Genomic DNA, 19,001 nt, shown 5'->3' on the forward strand with positions numbered 1-19,001 from the left:
TCACTTGTTATGCATCAGAGAGTTGGACAATGACTAGGAAGGACAGAAGAAGAATTGATGCCTTTGAGCTGTGGTGCTGGAGAAGGGTATTGAATGTACCATGGACTGCCAAGAAAACAAACAAATTCATCCAGGAGAAGATTAAACCAAGCAACTCCTTGGAGGCAAGGGTTTTGGGGCTTAGTCTGACATACTCTGGGCATGTTGCAAGGGGGGACAGGTCCTTGGAGAGGGACATCATGCTTGGGAGGGTGGAGGGACGGCGCAGGAGGGGAAGACCCTCTATGAGATGGACTGATTCAGTGACTGGGGTAATCGGGATGGGTGTGTCAGAGGCAGTGCGAATGGCACAGGATAGAGCAGGGTTTAGGGCTGTTGTACATAGGGTCGCTATGAGTGGCAAACGACTTGAGAGCACTTAACAACAAACAAAACAACATAAGCCTGTATGTGAAACTTCATCTTACATACTTTGGGCATGTTGCTAGGAGGGGCCAGTCCTTGGAAAATGATATCATGCTTGGAAAGGGAGAGGGTCAATGAAGGAAGAGATCTTCAATGACTGACAAAGTGACTATAATGGTGGCCTGGTGTGTATCGGAGATGATGAGAATGGCACAGAATAGGGCAGGATTCAGATCCTTTGTTCACATGGACAAGCCATGTGATATGATCTCACTTTATGGACGAGGCATCTCGGGCAGAAATGGAGAGAGTGTGATGGATGTGTCTTGTTCCTAGATTGTGTGCTCCCAGGAGGCACACAGGGCTGTGTCTGTTGAGTGTTCACCTGTGTTCTGGTGCCCAGTATTGGGCCTGGTAAACACAGGCCTTCAACATACATTTTTTTGCTGAATGGGTGAGAAATGCAGGCCCTCTTGGTGGGGGTGGCCCAGCATCTAGAACTCTTGGTCCTGCACTGTCTCAAGCCAGCCAGCAAGTGGGGAAGATACTGCGGAAGCCAGCAACGAGAGGAGCCACGGAGAGTGACCAACCTATCTTTTGGTGTGTCCTGACTTTCTGGTCTCCCAGAGGGCTGGCTCCCATCCAGTTTCCCCGAGAGCCCTTCCTTCCTCTATGAAAACCACAGAGGCTCTTCAAAAGCACAACTGGCTAGTCCTGGCTCTCACCCACTTCGTTACAGTGATAAGTCTGATGTTCACTCAGAGGTTAGGGACCACTCTGGCCACCCTGTCACAACCACTCTGGTCCAGGCAGAGAACCAAAGAAATCTAAGCAGCAACACTGGCAGGGCTATGAGGGCTTCTTAAATGGTAACCATCATGCCCTATGCCACTGCGAATCTTCTCTGGCTCAAATGCTCAGCACCTTAGCCCAGGGATGGGAGTAAGCACAATCGAGGACTTCCAGAGAGAGGAAAGAAACCTTTCACTGGATTCTTCAAGTGGTCCATGACCTCTTCTCAAAGTCAAGATCTTTGGTCACTGAGAGGAAGCAGAAGAAAATCTAGACTCTGCAGAGCCAGCAACCTGAGGAACCTATGCCTGAAGTCAACTCTTTCCCTCAGGTGGTTTGTGCACCTTCCTTCTGCCCATGGACAGGAAGCGACATGTGCTCTTTCTCTTTCCATTTCCTTTTGTTTAGTGTAGGACTGTGCACATAATAACGTTTACCTGATGTCTGTGTCTCTTGTTACGCATCTGTGTCCTCCCTTTCTCTAGTGACTCTGTGCTGTTCACCCTTTAATGGCACACTGTCTCTCCCCTCATCCAACTCCCGTTACGCTTCCTTTGATTCTTCAGTGTAGTGACGGAAGTGTTACCAGGTACACCTCACAAAAGAGGACACTGGAGCTCAAGGCAAGAAATATCCCTGCTCATCCACTTTAGCACGTTTTGTCACTGAGGGTCAACCAGTTGACCATGTCAATTAACTGTTGAAAAGTAGAACCTGAAGCCAAAGCAGCTGTAGGTGGGTGTGAGTCCACCACTTTTTTTTTTAGCACTTGTCAAATTCTTGAAATTTTTCCTTATCCCCACCCTATTTCCAGGGAATGTTGCTATTCCCATTTTACAGTGAAGGCAACTGAGGCTCAAAGGTGAATCAGGAAAAAAGGGTGATTTATCAGGGTGGAACTGTGGATGCAACATAGCCTATGAGTGACGGAGGCAAGATTTAAACCTGTGTGCACCAGATTACAAGCCTGCGTTCTACTCATCTGTGTCATTGCTCACGTACACACAGAGGTACACACAGAGGCTTTCCAGAGCTGAAGGTGTGGACTTGGGCAAACCTAGAAAAATTTAGCTTAATTTTCCAAACAGAATGATCTTAAGTTAGTCTCTTTTATTCAGGCTAAATTTTCTCATCTGTAAAATGGGTACAACGATCCTTATATCAGCAGGATTGAGGCAGAACGATACGGAAACAGAACACTATAAGCTCTCTGGGATTTTTTTTAGCTCTATATTCTCTGATTCACGTTGGCTAGAAATTGTAATTAAAGCCAGAGGCTCCTGGCAATTTATCTCGAGAAGCCCTCGGGGAACTATATACAAAGGCGCTCTGAAAATATGTTAGTGGATCAAGAAAAATTTAGGAATGTTTGCCAGATATAAACACTGATAACAAGAAAAACAGAACTATCGGCCAAGATGGACTTGATATCATTAGGTTCATATTTATTCAGTAGTTTTCCTTCTTTTTTCAACTCATGAAACTGTGTATTGGCTCATGTTGCTGGCAAGACATTCCTTTTTGACATTCTGGCTTCAAAAGGTTTACAGTCACTCTTAGGCAAGATTTTCTTTTTCAGATTTCAGAGTCATGATTATGCGTGCCGACTATGAGAAGCTGCATTCACTCCAGGCTTGTCATAGGAAATGGTATTCATTCGAATAACTTTACTGCAGGACGACGTTAAGCTTATTCATCTAGGTGGCAGTTAAACCGTTAGTCCAGTGATCAACCCACTGTACCTGACCTCTCAACTCGATTCTGCCGCTGGCCGTGTATATAGGAATGATCTGACTTCACTTGTTGATCAGAAAGCACCAACACCCTCTGCCTTGGTGTTCTCCTTACAGGTCTATTTGAAAAATAATAAGCTTTGTGACTTCGACAGATTCATTTCCAAAAACCAACATGAGTCTTTCAATCTTGACACACACAAAATGCTTAGCATACTACCTAGTGGGCAATTGTTTAACACATGGGAAGCTTGGTTATTACTGTTGTTCTGGAGAAAAGCAAGCCCCGTGCCAAGAGCAGCAGCACGTGCTTCTCCAGTGAGAAGTGAGCATGGCTGGCAAACCTCAGACCTTGAGGTAGGCTCCAAAGGGCCTCCAGGCTCTGCGGGGCTCTTGCTCTGTGACCCCAGGACAGTCCCAGCACCGGCGGGCTGCCCTCCTCCTCCTCCTATTGCTAGTTCTGTAGTAGCTAGACCCTTCTTTCCGCAAGACACAATATAATCCAGAAAAGGCCTTAAGAAAGTGCTGTGAGGGAATCCTGTGCTTCTGTTTAGGGTGATTAAGAAAAATACAGGAATGGTTAATGGTTTGGAGTGAAAATCATTAGAAACATAACTAATGACACTAAATATTATATGTAAAGGTTGTTCCAATAGCAAATGTTTTGTTACTTATACATTTACCATATTAGGAACAAAAATGAGTATGTCTATTAAAAAAGTGGCATGTGTACGTCAGTGTTTCACAACGGCTGGGCTAGTAGTGCCAGCACCTCCTGGTCTGTAAAATGACGGCAGGCAGGTGGCATTTAGAATTCCAGGTGGTATCTGAAGTCTGTGGGGTGTCTGGATCATGCATGGTATATGTGTGGCTGGGGCTGATGGATACACACTGACAGCCTCTATCTGCCTGTTGTGAAGAACATGACAGGGAGGCAGGAGCTGCGATGGAAGTTTCCAATCAGCTCTGAAGGCCCTGACCAGGATCATAACTCAGCAATGTCACTCAGCAAGGGAACTGGATTGAGTTTCCTTATTCATTCATACCTCCCTATCCCTGCACCGCTGGGGCTCAGTGTACTCAGCGTCAACACACTGACACGTGCAGCAAGCTGGTGCAGGAGTCCCAGGATTACAGAATGGTGTACTCAGTAGAGGGTTCTTTACCCATAAATCTCAAATACAGTGGCCCCCTTTCAGTGAGGGTGAGGTTAAATGAACAGAAGGCCTGGTATCCACGGCATCCAGTTTGAGTTTCACTTGGTGGCATTGCAGCCCTTCCCGGGGCAGGCTGGCATGGCACAAGGACAGCTGTGAGAAGACATGCTAGGTAGAAGCATAAGCCAACTTACTCTTTAGGGGGATTCAAGTCCTCGGGTCTTGTCTCAAAGAACTGAAGCACCTCATCACACTGAGAGATATAGGGGGGCAGCTGGATCAGGGCCTGCAGAAAAAGCACACAGCTGAGTTCAAAGGAATGAGATGGGGCAAGAGTGCGGTACGTAAGCTAGTGGATCTCAGACCTAAGTGTGCATAGAATCACCCAGACACTAACAGACTGTCACATCACACCCAGGAGCTTTCGGTGCAGTGGTCTAGGCTAGGAACCAAGAGTTTGGATTTTAACAAGTTCCCTGGTGATGTTTATGTTGCTGCTACGAGACAGCCTGCGACTCTTTAGCATAAAATACATACACATATGCATACCCATCAAGTTGGAACCAACCCACAGCTGACCCTCCAGTGCATTTCAGGAGGCAGTTTATCGCATGGGAGGAGACTGCCCATGCTTCTCCCATAGAACAGCTGGTGGATTTGAACCACATGCTTTCAGGACTGCAGCACAGCTACTTGCCACTAGGCCACCAGAACTCCATATACTTGGGGGGGGGGGAGTGTGTGTGTGTGTTGCTGTTGTTAGCATCAAGTTGGAACCAATCCATAGCTGACCCTCCAGTTGGTTTTCAGAGGCAGTTTATTGCACAGGAGGAGACTGCCCATCCTTCTCCCATGAAGCAGCTGGTGGACTCAAACTATGTGCTTCCAGATTGCAGCACAGCTTCTTGCCACTAGGCCACCAGAGCTCCCATATATGTGTGTGTGTGTGTGTGTACACATATATGTGTGTATAAATATGTATATACTTTTGTATATGTAGACATACATACACACAGATATTAACAAAACTCAGGTTGGTTCTTACTTGTATTTAATTCCCCACTGGGTCTCTGAGGCTATAAATCTTTATGGGAGGAGGGAATTGCTCATCCTTCTCCTATGGGGTGGATATTAGTATGTACTGTCAAGTTGGAATTGACTCACAGCTGACCCTCCAGTGGGTTTTCAGAGGTGGTAAATCACACGGGAGGAGATGGCCCATCTTTCTACCACTATACTACCAGAGTTCCCTAACTTTTCTGGTTAGTAGCCTGATATGGTATGTACTACACTGCTAGGGCTCCTTACATATCTATAGATGTATATACATAGATGTAGGGCACTCTGGTGGCCTAGTGGCAAGAAGCTGCGCTGTAATTCTGAAGGCACGCGGTTCGGTGCCACCAGCTGCTCTGTGGGAGAAGGATTGGCAATCTCCTCCCGTGCGATTAACTGCTTCTGAAAACCTGCTGAAGGGTCAGCTCTGGGTCAGTTCCAACTCAGTGGTACACAACAACAACAAAACATACACATATGTATTATAGATAAAATTTGAACTAATATGATTCTAAACAAATTTAGATCTATTTGGTAATCTAATGCTTTCACTTAAATGATGAACTGCAGGCTATGTTGTTTTTCTCCTACATCATCTGCATTCGATACTGAGAGTCTACTGTAAAGATGTTGTTAGGTGCCGGAAACAACGTGGCGAGCTGCAGGAGCAGTGGACCACATGGAGGAGGATCACCATGGCCTTCTACAGACCTTTGTTTATTGATAATTGAACGGTTTAATCGCTGATGACTGGTCTTCCCTGCGGATTGAGGCTCAACCTCAGGAAATCAAGGATTCCCAGGGAGGAATGGGTGAGTCCAGCGGCTCCAAGCCCCCTGCTGCCAAGCCCATGCTGCTGCCGCAGCTCCACAAGGCTCCCACTGCTGGACCCCAGGGATACCCTCACCCAAGATGGACGGTGGACACTGCCCCCCGCCCCCCAGGCTGGTGCAGCAGAGCCGCCACACCACAGCAGAGTGGACTGGTTCTGGGGAGAATTCTTGGAGCCAAGATGGTGGCGGCAGGAGACAGGGCGGCGGGTTTGGGTCTCCCTGGGCAGGCCAGAGAGGAAGATTACCAGTACAATGGATTGATGAGAGTCTCTGTGAGCTCTCTACGACTCAACTACATTTAACTGTGGCAGTATGTCTTAGACAGTAGACATCCTAAATGTACCACATCTTTTGATCTGCTGTCTGCCTTTGCCAAGAACTGTTTAGACCTGGGAGGGGTCTGTTCACCACTCTCAGGTCCCCTTCACCATTTATAAATGGGAGGGCAGTGACACCTACTTCAAATTACAGTATGACCACTTATGGGAGGGCAATGGTGATGGTACCAGAATTGGGGACGCTGTCCCTGGCCACATGGTCTTCAGTGAGGCGTGGGGTCCAGACTTGGGGGGGGGGACATTGGGAGGGGAGTGTGCCAGCCAGCCCCTGGGGTGTGTTGCCTGGCCCACGGGGGTTGCCACCCGACCCCTGGATAGAAAAAACTGCCTAGGGTATACAGAGAATTTTATCGAGGCTACTTTCCTCCACCCTCTCCCCCAGTACACCCGTACATAACAACCCCAAAGCCCTTCTATTTGTAACTCACAAGTTTGTCCTCTCTAGATTTGCTACCTTTTCTATAGGTAACCTTAACACTGAGTTTTACTCCAGACCTGACCCTGAACCCAGTTCCAGAGATAAAAAGGAAATACAATGGCCAGTTAAGGAGGCAAAGGAGGATGGAGCCTCAGGGTTCAGTCAGCCATCTCAACTGGACCCACCTGGGAAAACACTTTGCAGTCCAGAGGGGAGTAAGTGTCAGGAAAATATCTTCTAACAGAACAAGAAGGCAAGAAGCTTTAACCCAAGACCACCAGTAAGGTGATAAAGTGTGCTCCCTTTCCCCCTTCACATCAATGCCCCTGTTCAGCATGAAGAAGCCAGAGAGTCTGTGCCCAATTCCCAAATGAGAAACCTCCAAGTGAAAAAGACAGTTTGTTTAATCACCATTGGACTATGCTTACCATTGCCCTGTATCATCTGGTCCCCACTGGATTCTTTTCATTTCCTTCACCTGCTCCCCCCCCACCAACCAAACTGTGCAGCCTTGCAACTGCATCCCTGCAATTTTCATCCATGCCCACCCTCACCTTTCTGCTCCCAACCCTCACCTCCGTGTATCCCCAACATGTTTTTACCAATTAAAAAAAATGATGTCGTTAGGTGCTGCGGAGTCGAGCACGATTCATAGTGACCCCATAAACAAAAGATCTGAACTCTGTTCTATCCTGTGCTATCCTCACACTTCCTGACACACAAGAGCCCATTGCAGCAGTCACCATGTCAATCCACCTAGTCAATGTATCATACTTTATTCACTTAGCCACTAATGTGTGAAATACTTAGTTATTCCCCTTTTTGTGATTTTACATACAACACCTGCACATTGTTTCAATGTGTGGATCTTAGGGTTGTTTTGTGTCTGGGTTAAGGTGAGATGTCGTCGGGTAAGTGAGGGGTTGAAATCTCCCACTCACCGAGCTAAAGCTACTCTGTCACACCTGCTCCTCAGGTGACCAGTGGGGAGACTCAGCTGTCCCAGCCAACAGGGTGTGTAAGGAGGGAGATGAGGGCACAACAAGGAACTAGACATTTAGTGCAGGTTTATCAATAGACAGATATTAACTTAATGGTTACTTTCTGTGCCTAATATGACAGAAGCATAGGCGGCATGTTAATCAGTAATGAATTGAAAACTGAGACATGGCTCCATGAAGAATAAACAGCTTCATTGAACAAATATTTACACAAGGCTCTTCTGGCCCTGGTCCTGGGTCAGGCGATGGGGCTGAGATGTGGATTCGCAGCCACTTGCACAGAGAGGACGCATATGTAGACACATGACTTTATCAGCACTGGTGAGTCAGCCATTCCAATCCCATCAGGACAAGCTCTGGGGTGAGGTGGCATCCTGCTCCATCAGTCACCATGTTTTGCATTTTCTATGTAACAAGTTCCTAAAATCTCCTCCACCAAGTCCCCTGCCATCCTGTCTATTTCCATTACAGTGACGCCTCTGTTGGGTCTCTGAGAATGTAAACCCTCACAGGAGAAGACTGCTTCATCTTTCTTCCTCAAGGTGCACTCGAACTACTGATTTATTATTAATTTCAATGACAATTTACAGAGACTTTGGATTTCCATTCATTCATTGTTGCACTTTTCCTGCTCCCAACCCTCCCCCCAGTACCCTGCCCTCTTGGAAAAGTAAAAGAAAAATTCTTTCATTGTTTTACAATCCCTCCCCCCAGGTCCACTCCACTATGCAGCCTTTGCTCTGGACTCCTGTCATGACAAATACCTAACCACATATCCCTTTTGGGTTCAATAATGTATACTAATGGGACTTCTTCTATCTCCACCTGCCCCAAAGAGATACTATGGCTCTGCAGGGGTTCTAGGTTCTATGATGGACTAATAGAGTACAGCAGAGATTTCCAGCCTGCCACCTTCCACAGGGCTTAAGGGGTGTCCAGAGTCTACTTTTTTTTTTTTAATTAATTTACCATGGTGAAATACATATAACAAAACATTTGCTATCTTAACCATTTTTGTGTGTAAAATCCAGAGACCTTATTTACATGCCCCATGTTGTGCAGACAGATGCCCTGGAGGCGCAGTGGCTAAAGGAAAGGCCACTGGTGGCTTTGTGGCAAGATACTGCACTGCAATCCTGAAGGCACGTGGTTGAAATCCACCAGCTGCTCCACGGGAGAAGGATGGACAATCTTCTCCCATGCGATTAACTGCCTCTGAAAACCCGCCAGAGGGTCGGCTGTGGGTTGGTTCTGACTGGACAGTACACAATAATAACAATGCAAAGGACAGTCAATAGTTCTACTCTGCTGGCTGCTCCAAGATAGAAAGATGTGTGTGTCCACAAGTATTTATAGCTTAGGAAACCCAGCAGAACAGCTCTACTCTTCTGTAGGGTCGTCATGGCTCAGAATAAACTCAGTGGCACACAACACATTGGGCAACACCACCAGTGTCTATGTCCACATTTTTTCATTACCTTTAACACAGCTTTTTCCTCTTTAAGCAGTACCTTTCCATATCCTTTCCTACTCAGCACTCACTCACTGCTGCCGAGTGGGAACTGATTCATAGCTGACCTTCCACTGGGATCTGGGGAGGAGACTGCCTGTCTTTTCCCCCAAGAAGCCACCAGTGGATTCTCACCAACAGAATGGAGGCCTTTATGTCAGCAATTCTCTGTGGACGAGGCCATCAGAGCTACCCTGCACCTGCCCTGGGGAACCACTAATCTCTTGCAGGATTTGTTAGCTACGGTGTGGATTTTTAAGCCAAGTTCCCTAAGATCTGACTTGCCCTGGACCTAAAGTGAGAAAACACAATCTGAGACAAGGGGCCATATTTCTGTAGGGGATCTTCCCTGGCCCCAGGCCAAGTGAATCTTTCCTGATCACTTTCTCTCCCCATTCCACAAGAGAGAAGGATGGTACTCTGCAAAGGTTTTGCCATTTATGGCTTATTGATTTATTTTCTTATTAAAATGTATGTTTTTCCCCTTGAGACGATATCCAACAGAGCACACACAAATTCAGCAAGTTCTGCATGCAGAGTTCAGAAGCACTGATGCCTTTCTGCAAGCTGGGCGACTCATCTCACCTTCATTTCCAAACTGTTCCTCCCATCAACAAACTCACTAAAATTCCTAACTCATCTTTCCAGCTGCTGTTGCCATATTGATCTGAAACTGTGCTTAAAAGAGCAGTGTTTAAAGTGGACACTCTTTACTAGTTAAGCTAAACGACAGTTGGCTTTAAAGAAGACTTCAGGGTCATTGATTTTTTTATTAGACTCTAACCATCCTCTGCTCCGTAGCAAACTCCAGGGACTGCACCAGACCCAAGGCAGAGAGCTCATAGACCAGAGGGCCCAGCATGCTCCTTCCCCCACCTCTGATTCAGAGCAGTGTGTGCTCAATTTACTTCCCAGAATGGACGCTGTCTGGGGTCTCTGGGGCCTCTCTCTTCTGACGTCTTGCAGTGCTTGCAGTTGGAACCACATAAAGAAGGAGCTGATGATTTGCTGAACGACTGTGTTATGAGCAAATGTCTGTGGTTTCCACGAAGCTGCAACCACAACTCTATAGGTCAGCACTTGATAGCTTGCATGGGATTTGTCTGCGTCACTTCCTGTAATCCTGGGTGGCCAGGCCCATTTTAAAGAAATGAAAGTTCTCATGAAGTGACTGGGACTTGAGAAAGACAGGGCCGGCAATGCCACTTCCTCTGCCACAAATCCACTTTTCCTGCACAACTAAGGGAACTCTAGTGGCGTGGTCCATGGGGAGTTGGGCTCTAACCCAAAGACTCAGCCTCTCTGGAGGTTCAAGTCCACCAGTGGTTCTGTGGGAGAAGGATGGGCAATCTCCTCCTGTGCAATTTATAGTCCTGAAATTTATAGTTCTGACTTGATGACAATGAGAGAAAGACACATACATATACACACATAGAGCCCAAGATACCCTTATGTCTTATTTTTTTTTTTTGTGCCACCAGAATAGAAATGGGTAGCTTTAAAGAAGAGAAACCCCGCCCCCCCCCAAAGTTCTGAGGGCTAACAGTTTGAGTCTGGGTCTTAGCCATACTGATTTCCTCCAGAAGCCTCTGTCCTAGTTTCTGGTAACCTTCATCAATACCTGAAGTTCTACCTTCTTCCTATGAATTATGTCTGTTTATTTTGTTCTCCTCATAACTCAGAAATGATTAGATTTCTGTCTCGTCCTTCTTGAGCAGGACCTAATCAATATAACAAGGTTTTCATTTTTATCATCTTCATTCTTATTATCTTGGAATCATTAACTATCTTACTTCTGACCTTCTGCTGGATTTTGAGGCTATAAACTTCATGGCAAGGGAGTGCCTATCTGTCTCCTTTGCAGCTGCTGGATCTGAACTGCCAGAGAGGTGCTTCTTTTGAATTAACAGTGCACGTCCCTGCGGACACTATGCGAACAAAAAAGAGCTCCAGTTCCAGGCAAGGTCATCTTTATAGGTGTAAGCACACTCCTGTAAAGTCAATTCTGACGGACAGCAGCCCTCCAGAAGGTTTCAGCGGTCATACATCTTTCTAGGAGATGGCTCATCTTTCTTTCTTGGAGAAGCTGTGGACTCGAACACCTGACCGTTCTGTCAGTAGCTTGATACCTTATGCCACCAGTAACCCTGATTTACAGGTATGTTGTTATGTGTCATGGAGTCCATAGCTGATTCTCCAGTAGGTTTATAGAAGCTATAAAGTCACAGGGAGGAGATGGTCCAGCTTCCTGCCATTGAGCAGCTGGTGAATTCAAACTGCCTGTGTTTGGCATGGCAGTGCAAACGCTTATCACTAGGCCACGAGAGCTGCCTATTTACAGGTATGCTGCTTTTGTTGTTGTGTACTGTCGAGCTGGGACTGACCCATAGCTGACCCTCCAGTGGGTTTTCAGAGGCAGCTAACAGCATGGGAGGAGACTGCCCATCCTTCTTGTGCAGAGCAGCTGGTGGATTCCAACTGTGTCTTTAGGATTGCAGTGCAGCTTCTTGCCACCAGAGCTCCCCAATTCACAGGTATAGAGGTTAGGATTTCAACCCATAATTTTTGGCAACCCAATTCAATCCATGGCGCCTAGTCAGAAAGTTTTAGCTAGATAAGTCACATAAAGAGAGTTCCTGGACTTGACCGCATGGCCTTGTTAGGGGAGAGTGGAGTGGACAGGGGGCATGAGACCCCGAGTGGCCGTCATTGCCATCTGACAAGGTCTCCCAGGCTCTCTTTGCACAAACGGGCAGAGGCCCCAGATGGGCCAGTGAAGGAAGGGACAATGGAAACCTCTCAACTGTGCCAAGTTCTCTTTTGGTCTTTGAGCTATTCTATGGCATGAATAGCAAACCAAACCTCAATCCATAAAAGAAAGCCAAGTTTCTAAGGAGGGCAGTACTGGAGGCTTTGATGCTCTACTTTTCATCTGGGATGGGTGGGCTGTAGTAAGAAAATGACCCAAAGGGCAGGGAATAACTGCTTCCCAAACACTGCCCAAGTATCCTTTTTGGGCAGTAGTGACACAAACCCCCCCATTTTGCTAAAACTCAGTTCTGTTCCAGAAGAACACTGTCCTGTGATGGATGCATTTCAGTGCTATGGGGACAGAGGAGAAAGAAGTGCTCCTGCTTTGGGTCCAGAAAAAACTAGCTTATAATCTGGCTCTACTGTGTGACTCTGGCTAAGTCCCACGATCTCTCTGAGCCTCTGTTTCCTCATCCACAAGGCAAAAATAAATAACATCTTGTAAAGTTATGTTACAGAATAAATGAGGAAGTAGATATAAAATTTCTGGTGCATACCCACCTAAAATCAACACAAACCCCAAATGCATCCCTGCCAAATTGATTCTGACCCCCAACAATTCTGCAGGAAAGAGCAGGACTGTCCCATATGGTTTCAAAGACAAAAATTTTTTACAGAAACAGATTGTGACACTTTTGTCCTGTGGAGGTGCTGGTGGGTTTGAACTGCTGACCTTCCACTTAGCAGCCTATAGCTTAACCACTGCGTTAGCAAAGCTCCTATAAGGTGCTGGTTAGTTGACAGGCTCTCTGCTCCTGGTGAGGCAGTTCCAACTCATGGCAACCCCACATGTAACAGAAAGAAATGCTGCCTGGTTCTGTGTGTTGTCATGCTGGTGTGTGTGAGTCCACTGAGGCAGCTATTGTGTCTGTCCATGTGATTAAGGGTTTCCCTCATTTTTGGTGGCTCTTGACTTTACCAATCATGCCATCTCTTTCTAGGGATTGTCTTTCCTGATGACTTGTTCAAAATAAGAGAGCTGAAGTCTTGTCTGCCGCATTTCTAAGGAACATTTTGGTTGAGTTTCTTCTGAGGTGGTAATTCAGAAAGGTGCTTCCAAGTTGGCACACAGTCACAGTGTTAACAACAGCTGGGCTAGTGAGGATGCCTGTGCTTTTTTCAGTTATCTTTCAACACTTTTTGGCTTCATAAAGAACATTCCAGTCCAGTGCTGGTATGCATTTAACATTGCTCCTAACTTTCGCTCATTCTCTCCAAGTGTAAGACTTGAGTTCTGCAGGGCTGGGTCAGGCAACTGTCTGGCTACAATGAAACACCTCTTTGGGTGATTTCCATTTACATTTTTGTTTTCTTTATATGGCATGTGACACCAAACTCAAAAGCCCAATGACACCAAGTCCAGTTGATGACTTCTTATGGGAATCTTCCATTTTGGGAGACTATAAATCTTAATGGGAGCAGACAATTTAATTTTCTTCTTACAGAATGCCTGGTGGACTTCAACTGCTAACCTTTCTGTTAGCCCAACAGGTAACCCAGTACACTACTAGGGCTCCTTAGAGTATGTGTTGTTGTTATGTGCTTTCAAGTTGACTGCAACTTATAGTAACCCTATGCACCATAGCTCTGAACCCTGCTCTGTGCTGAGCCAGTCTCACTGTCTCTGACACACCAATCCCCATTAGTCCAGTAACTGTGTCAATGCATCTCATCCTGGGTCTTCCTCTTTACACTGTCCCTCCACCCTTCCAAGTTCTGGTAACATGCATAAAGTATGTCAAACAGAGCTTCAAATCCTTTGAAATTCCAAGGAGCAGCTCTGTTTTACCCTCTCCAGGACAAACTTTTTTGTCTTTTTGGCAGTCCATAGTATATTCAATACTTACTCACCACAACTCAAAGGCATCGATTCTCCTGTCATCCTTATTCACTGTCCAGCTCTCTGATATATACAGCAAGTAACTATGAACCATGGCCTGGATCAGGTACACCTTAGCGTCTAGACTGACACTGTTGCTCTTTAGCACTCTAGAGAGGTCCTTGACAGATTTTCCCAAAGCAATTTGTCTTTCGATTTCCTGAGTGCTGATGCCAAAGGTGTTGATGGTGGAACTGAGTAAGCTGAAATTTTTAACAATTTCAATCTCTTTTCCATCTATCACGGTGCTACAATTGGCCCCGTGGTGAGACTCTTCAGTTTTCTTTAAGTGGAGCTGCAGTCCACATTGAAGACTACAGTCTTAGTAGGTGGTACTAGATTTGTATCTTGGTTGGAATATAAAAACTCAACTCCCTGTCACTGGACCAACTGGTAGCATCAGGATGAATGGCGAAGAGATTGAGATTGTTCACAGCTTCAGTTTGATCGGCTCCAAGGTCAACACTCTTGTCACCAGCAGTCAGGAAATCAAAAAACATATCGCGATGGGAAAGTCTGCTGTTAGGGACCTCTCTAAAGTACTCAAGAGCAACGGTGTCTCTCTGGAGACTAAGGTGCGCCTGATACAGGCCATGGTCTTTGCAATCACTTGTTATGCATCAGAGAGTTGGACAATGACTAGGGAGGATAGGAGGAGAATTGATGCCTTTGAGCTGTAGTGCTGGAGAAAAGTATTGAATGTACCCTGGACTGCCAAGAAAACAAACAGATTCATCCCGGAGAGGGTTAAACCAGGCTACTCCTTGGAGGTAAGGATTCTGGGGCTTCGTCTGACATACTCTGGGCATGTTGTAAGGAGAGACAGGTCCTTGGAGAGGGACATCATGCTGGGTAGAGTAGAGGGACAGCGCAGGAGGGAAAGACCCTCTATGAGGTGGATTGATTCAGTGACTGGGGTAATCGGGATGGGTGTGTCAGAGGCAATGTGACTGGCACAAGATAGAGCAGGGTGTAGGACTGTTGTACATTGGGTCGCTATGAGTCGCAAACGACTCGATGGCACATAACAACAACAACAACCTTGTCACTGAGTAGGAACCGACTCATAGCTGGCTCTCCACTGGGTTTCCAAGATTGTGTATCACATGGGAGGAGACTACCTATTTTTCTCCCACAGAGAATTAGAACTGGAGTATTAGAACCACAGCTGGAGAATCAGAACCACAAGGAGTAATGTCTTTGAGTTTCAAGAACAACTCAGTACTGACTATGCCATATTTATAAAGGAAGTTTAAGAAGTGAGTTAATTTAAAATGTTAATAATAATAATATAGGTGGCTGTCACGTACTGTAGAGTCGGAGCTGACCCACAGCTGACCCTCTGGCAGGTTTTCAGAGGCAGTTAATCGCACAGGGGTGCAGACTGCCCATCCTCCCATGGAGCAGCTGGTGGCCTCAAAATCCTTTTAGGATTTTTAGGATGGAACCTGATTAAACACTGCTATTCTGTTGCCTACAATATACTTTAATGCTTTACTGCAGTCATAAACACACAAGAGTGTGTGTGTATCAGATTTAGGCTCACTCTAGTGGTGGCTATTTATTTGCTGAAGTGCCCTTTCTGGGAAGGAACAGTTTGGTAAGTGTAAGATTCAAATCAGAAATCTTCAATTCAGAAAAGGCTACTCCATTATTCACTGTTCATCTCCATTATTCACTGTTGTTGTTGTGTACCACTGAGTCAGAACCGACCCATTGCTGACCCTCCAGTGGGTTTTCAGAAGCAGTTAACTGCACAGGAGAACGTTCATCCTTCTCCTGCAAAGCAGCTGGAGGATTTGCACTGTGTGCATTCGGGATTACAGTTCTTACCACTAAGCCACTAGAACACCCTATTATTAATTAGCATGTTGTTTTTATGTGCCATCGAGTCGCTTGTGACTCATAGTGACCCTATGTACAAGAGCCCTAAAGCCGTTCTATCCTGTGCCAGCCTCGCTGTCTCAAACACATTCATTCCCACCACTCTAGTCACAGAATCGATCCATCTCCTCCAGGCTCTTCCTCTCCTGCGCTGTCCCTCCACTCTCCCAAGCATGATGTCCCTCTCCAAGGACCAGTCCCTCCTTGCAACATGCCCAAAGTATGTCAGATGAAGCTTCAGGTTCCTTGACTCCAAGGAGCAGCCTGGTTTAACCCTCTCCAGGACAAACCTGTGTGTGTTCCTAGCAGTCCATGGTATATGCAACACTCTTCTCCAGCACCACAGCTCAAAGGCATCAATTCTCTTTCTGTCATCCCTAGTCACTGTCCAACTGTCCGATGCATAGCATGTAATTGTGAAGACTATAGCCCGGATCAGGCGCACCTTAAGTCTCTAGCCTGACGTCGTTGCTCTTCAGTACTCTTGAGAGGTCCCTCACAGCTGACTTTCCCAATGCAATTCGTCTCTTGATTTCCTGGCTGCTGGTACCAAGAGAGTTAACTGTGGAGCTAAGCAAACTAAAACTGTTAACTATCTCAACCTCTTCACCATCCCCAGTGGTGAGAATCTTTGTCTTCTTGATGTTGAGCTTCAATCCATATTGAAGGCTGCAGTCCTTGACCTTCTGCAGCAAGCGCTTCAGGTTCTCCTCAGTTTCAGCAATCAGGGTTGTGTCATCTACATAACGCAGGTTGTTGATGACTCTTCCACCAATCCTGATGCCACATTCCTCCTCGTACAGACCAGTATCTTGGATGATCTGTTCTGCATACAGATTGAAAAGGTATGGAGACAAAATACATTCCTCATGGACCCCCTTCTTGATTTTGAACCATGTAGTGTCTGTCTCCTTGCTTTGTTGTGACAACTGCCTCTTGGTCCAAGTATAGTTTTTACATTAGCACAATCAAATGTTTTGGGATTCCCATTCTTCTCCGAGTCAGCCATAGCTTGTTGTTATCCACACAGTCAAAAGCCTTTGCATAGTCAATGAAGCACAGACAGACATTCCTCTGGTACTCTCTGCTTTCTGCCAAGATCCATCTAACATTAGCTATAATATCCCTAGTACCGCAACCTCTTCTAAATCCAGTCTGCACATCTGGCAGTTCTCTGTTGACATACCGTTCCAATCGTTTTTGGATAATTTTCAGCAGAATCTTGCTTGCATGTGATATTAATGATATTGTTCGATAATTCCTGCACTCTGTTGAGTCACCTTTCTTTGGAATGGGAACACATATCTATCTTTTCCAGTCAGTTGGGCAACTGGCTGTCCTCCAGATTTCTTGGCACAACTATAAAAAAAATTACTGTCAAAAGTTATTATTACTATGATGATGATTTTTTTTTTTTTACTGTAGAAATGAGGGTGTCTAGAAACATTCTTGAGCATTGTGGCTCCTGGATGTACATTACCTGATAAACCCAGCACTGCACACTCATGTACAGTCTCTTCTTAAAGAGTCTATTGTCAGAACACGGTTAGAATTAGCTGAATCCTACCACTGGACTATGAATGCCTCTGCTCTGAGGACCTTTAATGCAAAGTGGTGTCAGTCACACAGCTGGTATTTCAATGAGCTTACGGAACCAGAGCGGCTGAACATACGCCTGCTTGAGCTTAAAAGAGTGCACGTGTGTCAGGATTCAGCTGAGTCTTGTTTTCATGAATAGAAAGTCTTGATTTTAATCAGTTAAGCCAATCTCTTTCTGCTTAGCACTTCTGGTATCTTGGGGGGGAAAATCCTTCTGTACCTAATGAAGATATTTTCCCATTTTATCTCATAAATATTTGCAAAGCATTGTTTGTTACATTTAGGCCTTTCATTTCCTTGAGAATGACTTCATGTATGGTATGAGGAAGGGATTCGTTACTGTTCCCCCATTTTTGGGTTCCCATCCACATAAAGAATCAACGTCATGAGCTGAACTGTACTCTCTCAAGCCCAAATTTGTATTTATATCCTAATCATTGTACATGTGACATTGTTTGGAAAGAGAGCCACTGAAGATGTTATCAATTAACACAGGTCACAGTAGGATAAACACACTCATTGCCATCTACTTGTTTCCAACTCACAGTGATCCTCCATTGGATTTCTGAGGCTCTACACTTTTAAAAGAAGAAGACCGCCCATCTTGCTCCCGTGGAGCGGCTGGAGAATCTAAACTGCCAACCTCTCAGCAGTGTGATGCACTACGTACTCTGCCACCAGGATTCTTTATATTAACGTGAGGTAGGTTCTAATTCCTTGTGCCTGGAGCCCTCATAAAAGAAGCTACGCTGAGCCAGACACAGAGAAAAAATGACCACGTGAAGATGTATCTATGTGAAAAGGAATACCAGACATGACATGAGCTCTCAGAAGCTGAGAAAAACAAGACAGCTTTTGGAAAAAACAGAGCCATGCCGATAGACTAAATCCAGACTTCTAGCCTCAAAGGAGACAAAAGCTTCCTGTTGTTTAAAGTGATATACTCTGTGGTACTCTGCCACAGGAGCCCTAGGAAATGAAAACATCCCTTTATTAATGAATCCAACCTTTCCTAAATGAGCTACGAAGATGCCTTTGTCAATATCAAAGTGTCCTGATATACACAGGTCGGTTTCTAGGTTCTTTGTTCCCACAGTTCCTCTGTCTATTCTTGTGCCAATACCACACAATGTTAATTACTGTAGCTTTAGAATCATCTGGTAGAGTACAACATTTCTTTTATTGTAACACACATCTGGTAGGTAGGTTTGGGGATCTGGTAAAGCCAAAATAAAAACCATTTGCTGTTTAGTTTATTCTGATTTATAGTGATCCTGAAGGACAGAGTAGAACTGTCCCATGGGGTTTGTGTGGCTGTAAATATGCAAATATAGGTATATTTAGGGAACTCTGGCGGCCTAGTAGTGGCAAGAAGCTGTGCTGCAATTCCAAAAGCATGAGGTTTGAGGCCCCCAGCTGCTTCGTGGCTGAAGGATGTGCAATCTCCTCCCGTGCGATTAACTGCCTATGAAAACGCGCTGGAGGGTCAGCTACGGGTTGATTATGACTCTACGGTATGCAACAACAAACTATACACACACACACACACACAATATATTTAACTATATATAGAGTTCACTATATA

At 45.6% G+C, this 19,001-nt stretch overlaps 1 protein-coding gene across 1 annotated transcript in view; it reads right to left on the minus strand.

The window, feature by feature from the left end:
- SH3PXD2B (SH3 and PX domains 2B) overlaps positions 1 to 19,001 on the minus strand; it is a 153,998-nt gene that overhangs the window by 53,355 nt on the left and 81,642 nt on the right. Inside the window, exon 5 of the mRNA XM_006884352.1 lies at positions 4,282 to 4,373. Within this exon, the coding sequence (XP_006884414.1) occupies positions 4,282 to 4,373 (92 nt within the window). The remainder of the gene's footprint in view (positions 1 to 4,281; positions 4,374 to 19,001) is intronic.

Source organism: Elephantulus edwardii, unplaced genomic scaffold (genome assembly GCF_000299155.1).
Source record: "Elephantulus edwardii isolate Elephantulus edwardi_28Jun2011 unplaced genomic scaffold, EleEdw1.0 scaffold00033, whole genome shotgun sequence".
Classification (NCBI taxonomy): domain Eukaryota; kingdom Metazoa; phylum Chordata; class Mammalia; order Macroscelidea; family Macroscelididae; genus Elephantulus; species Elephantulus edwardii.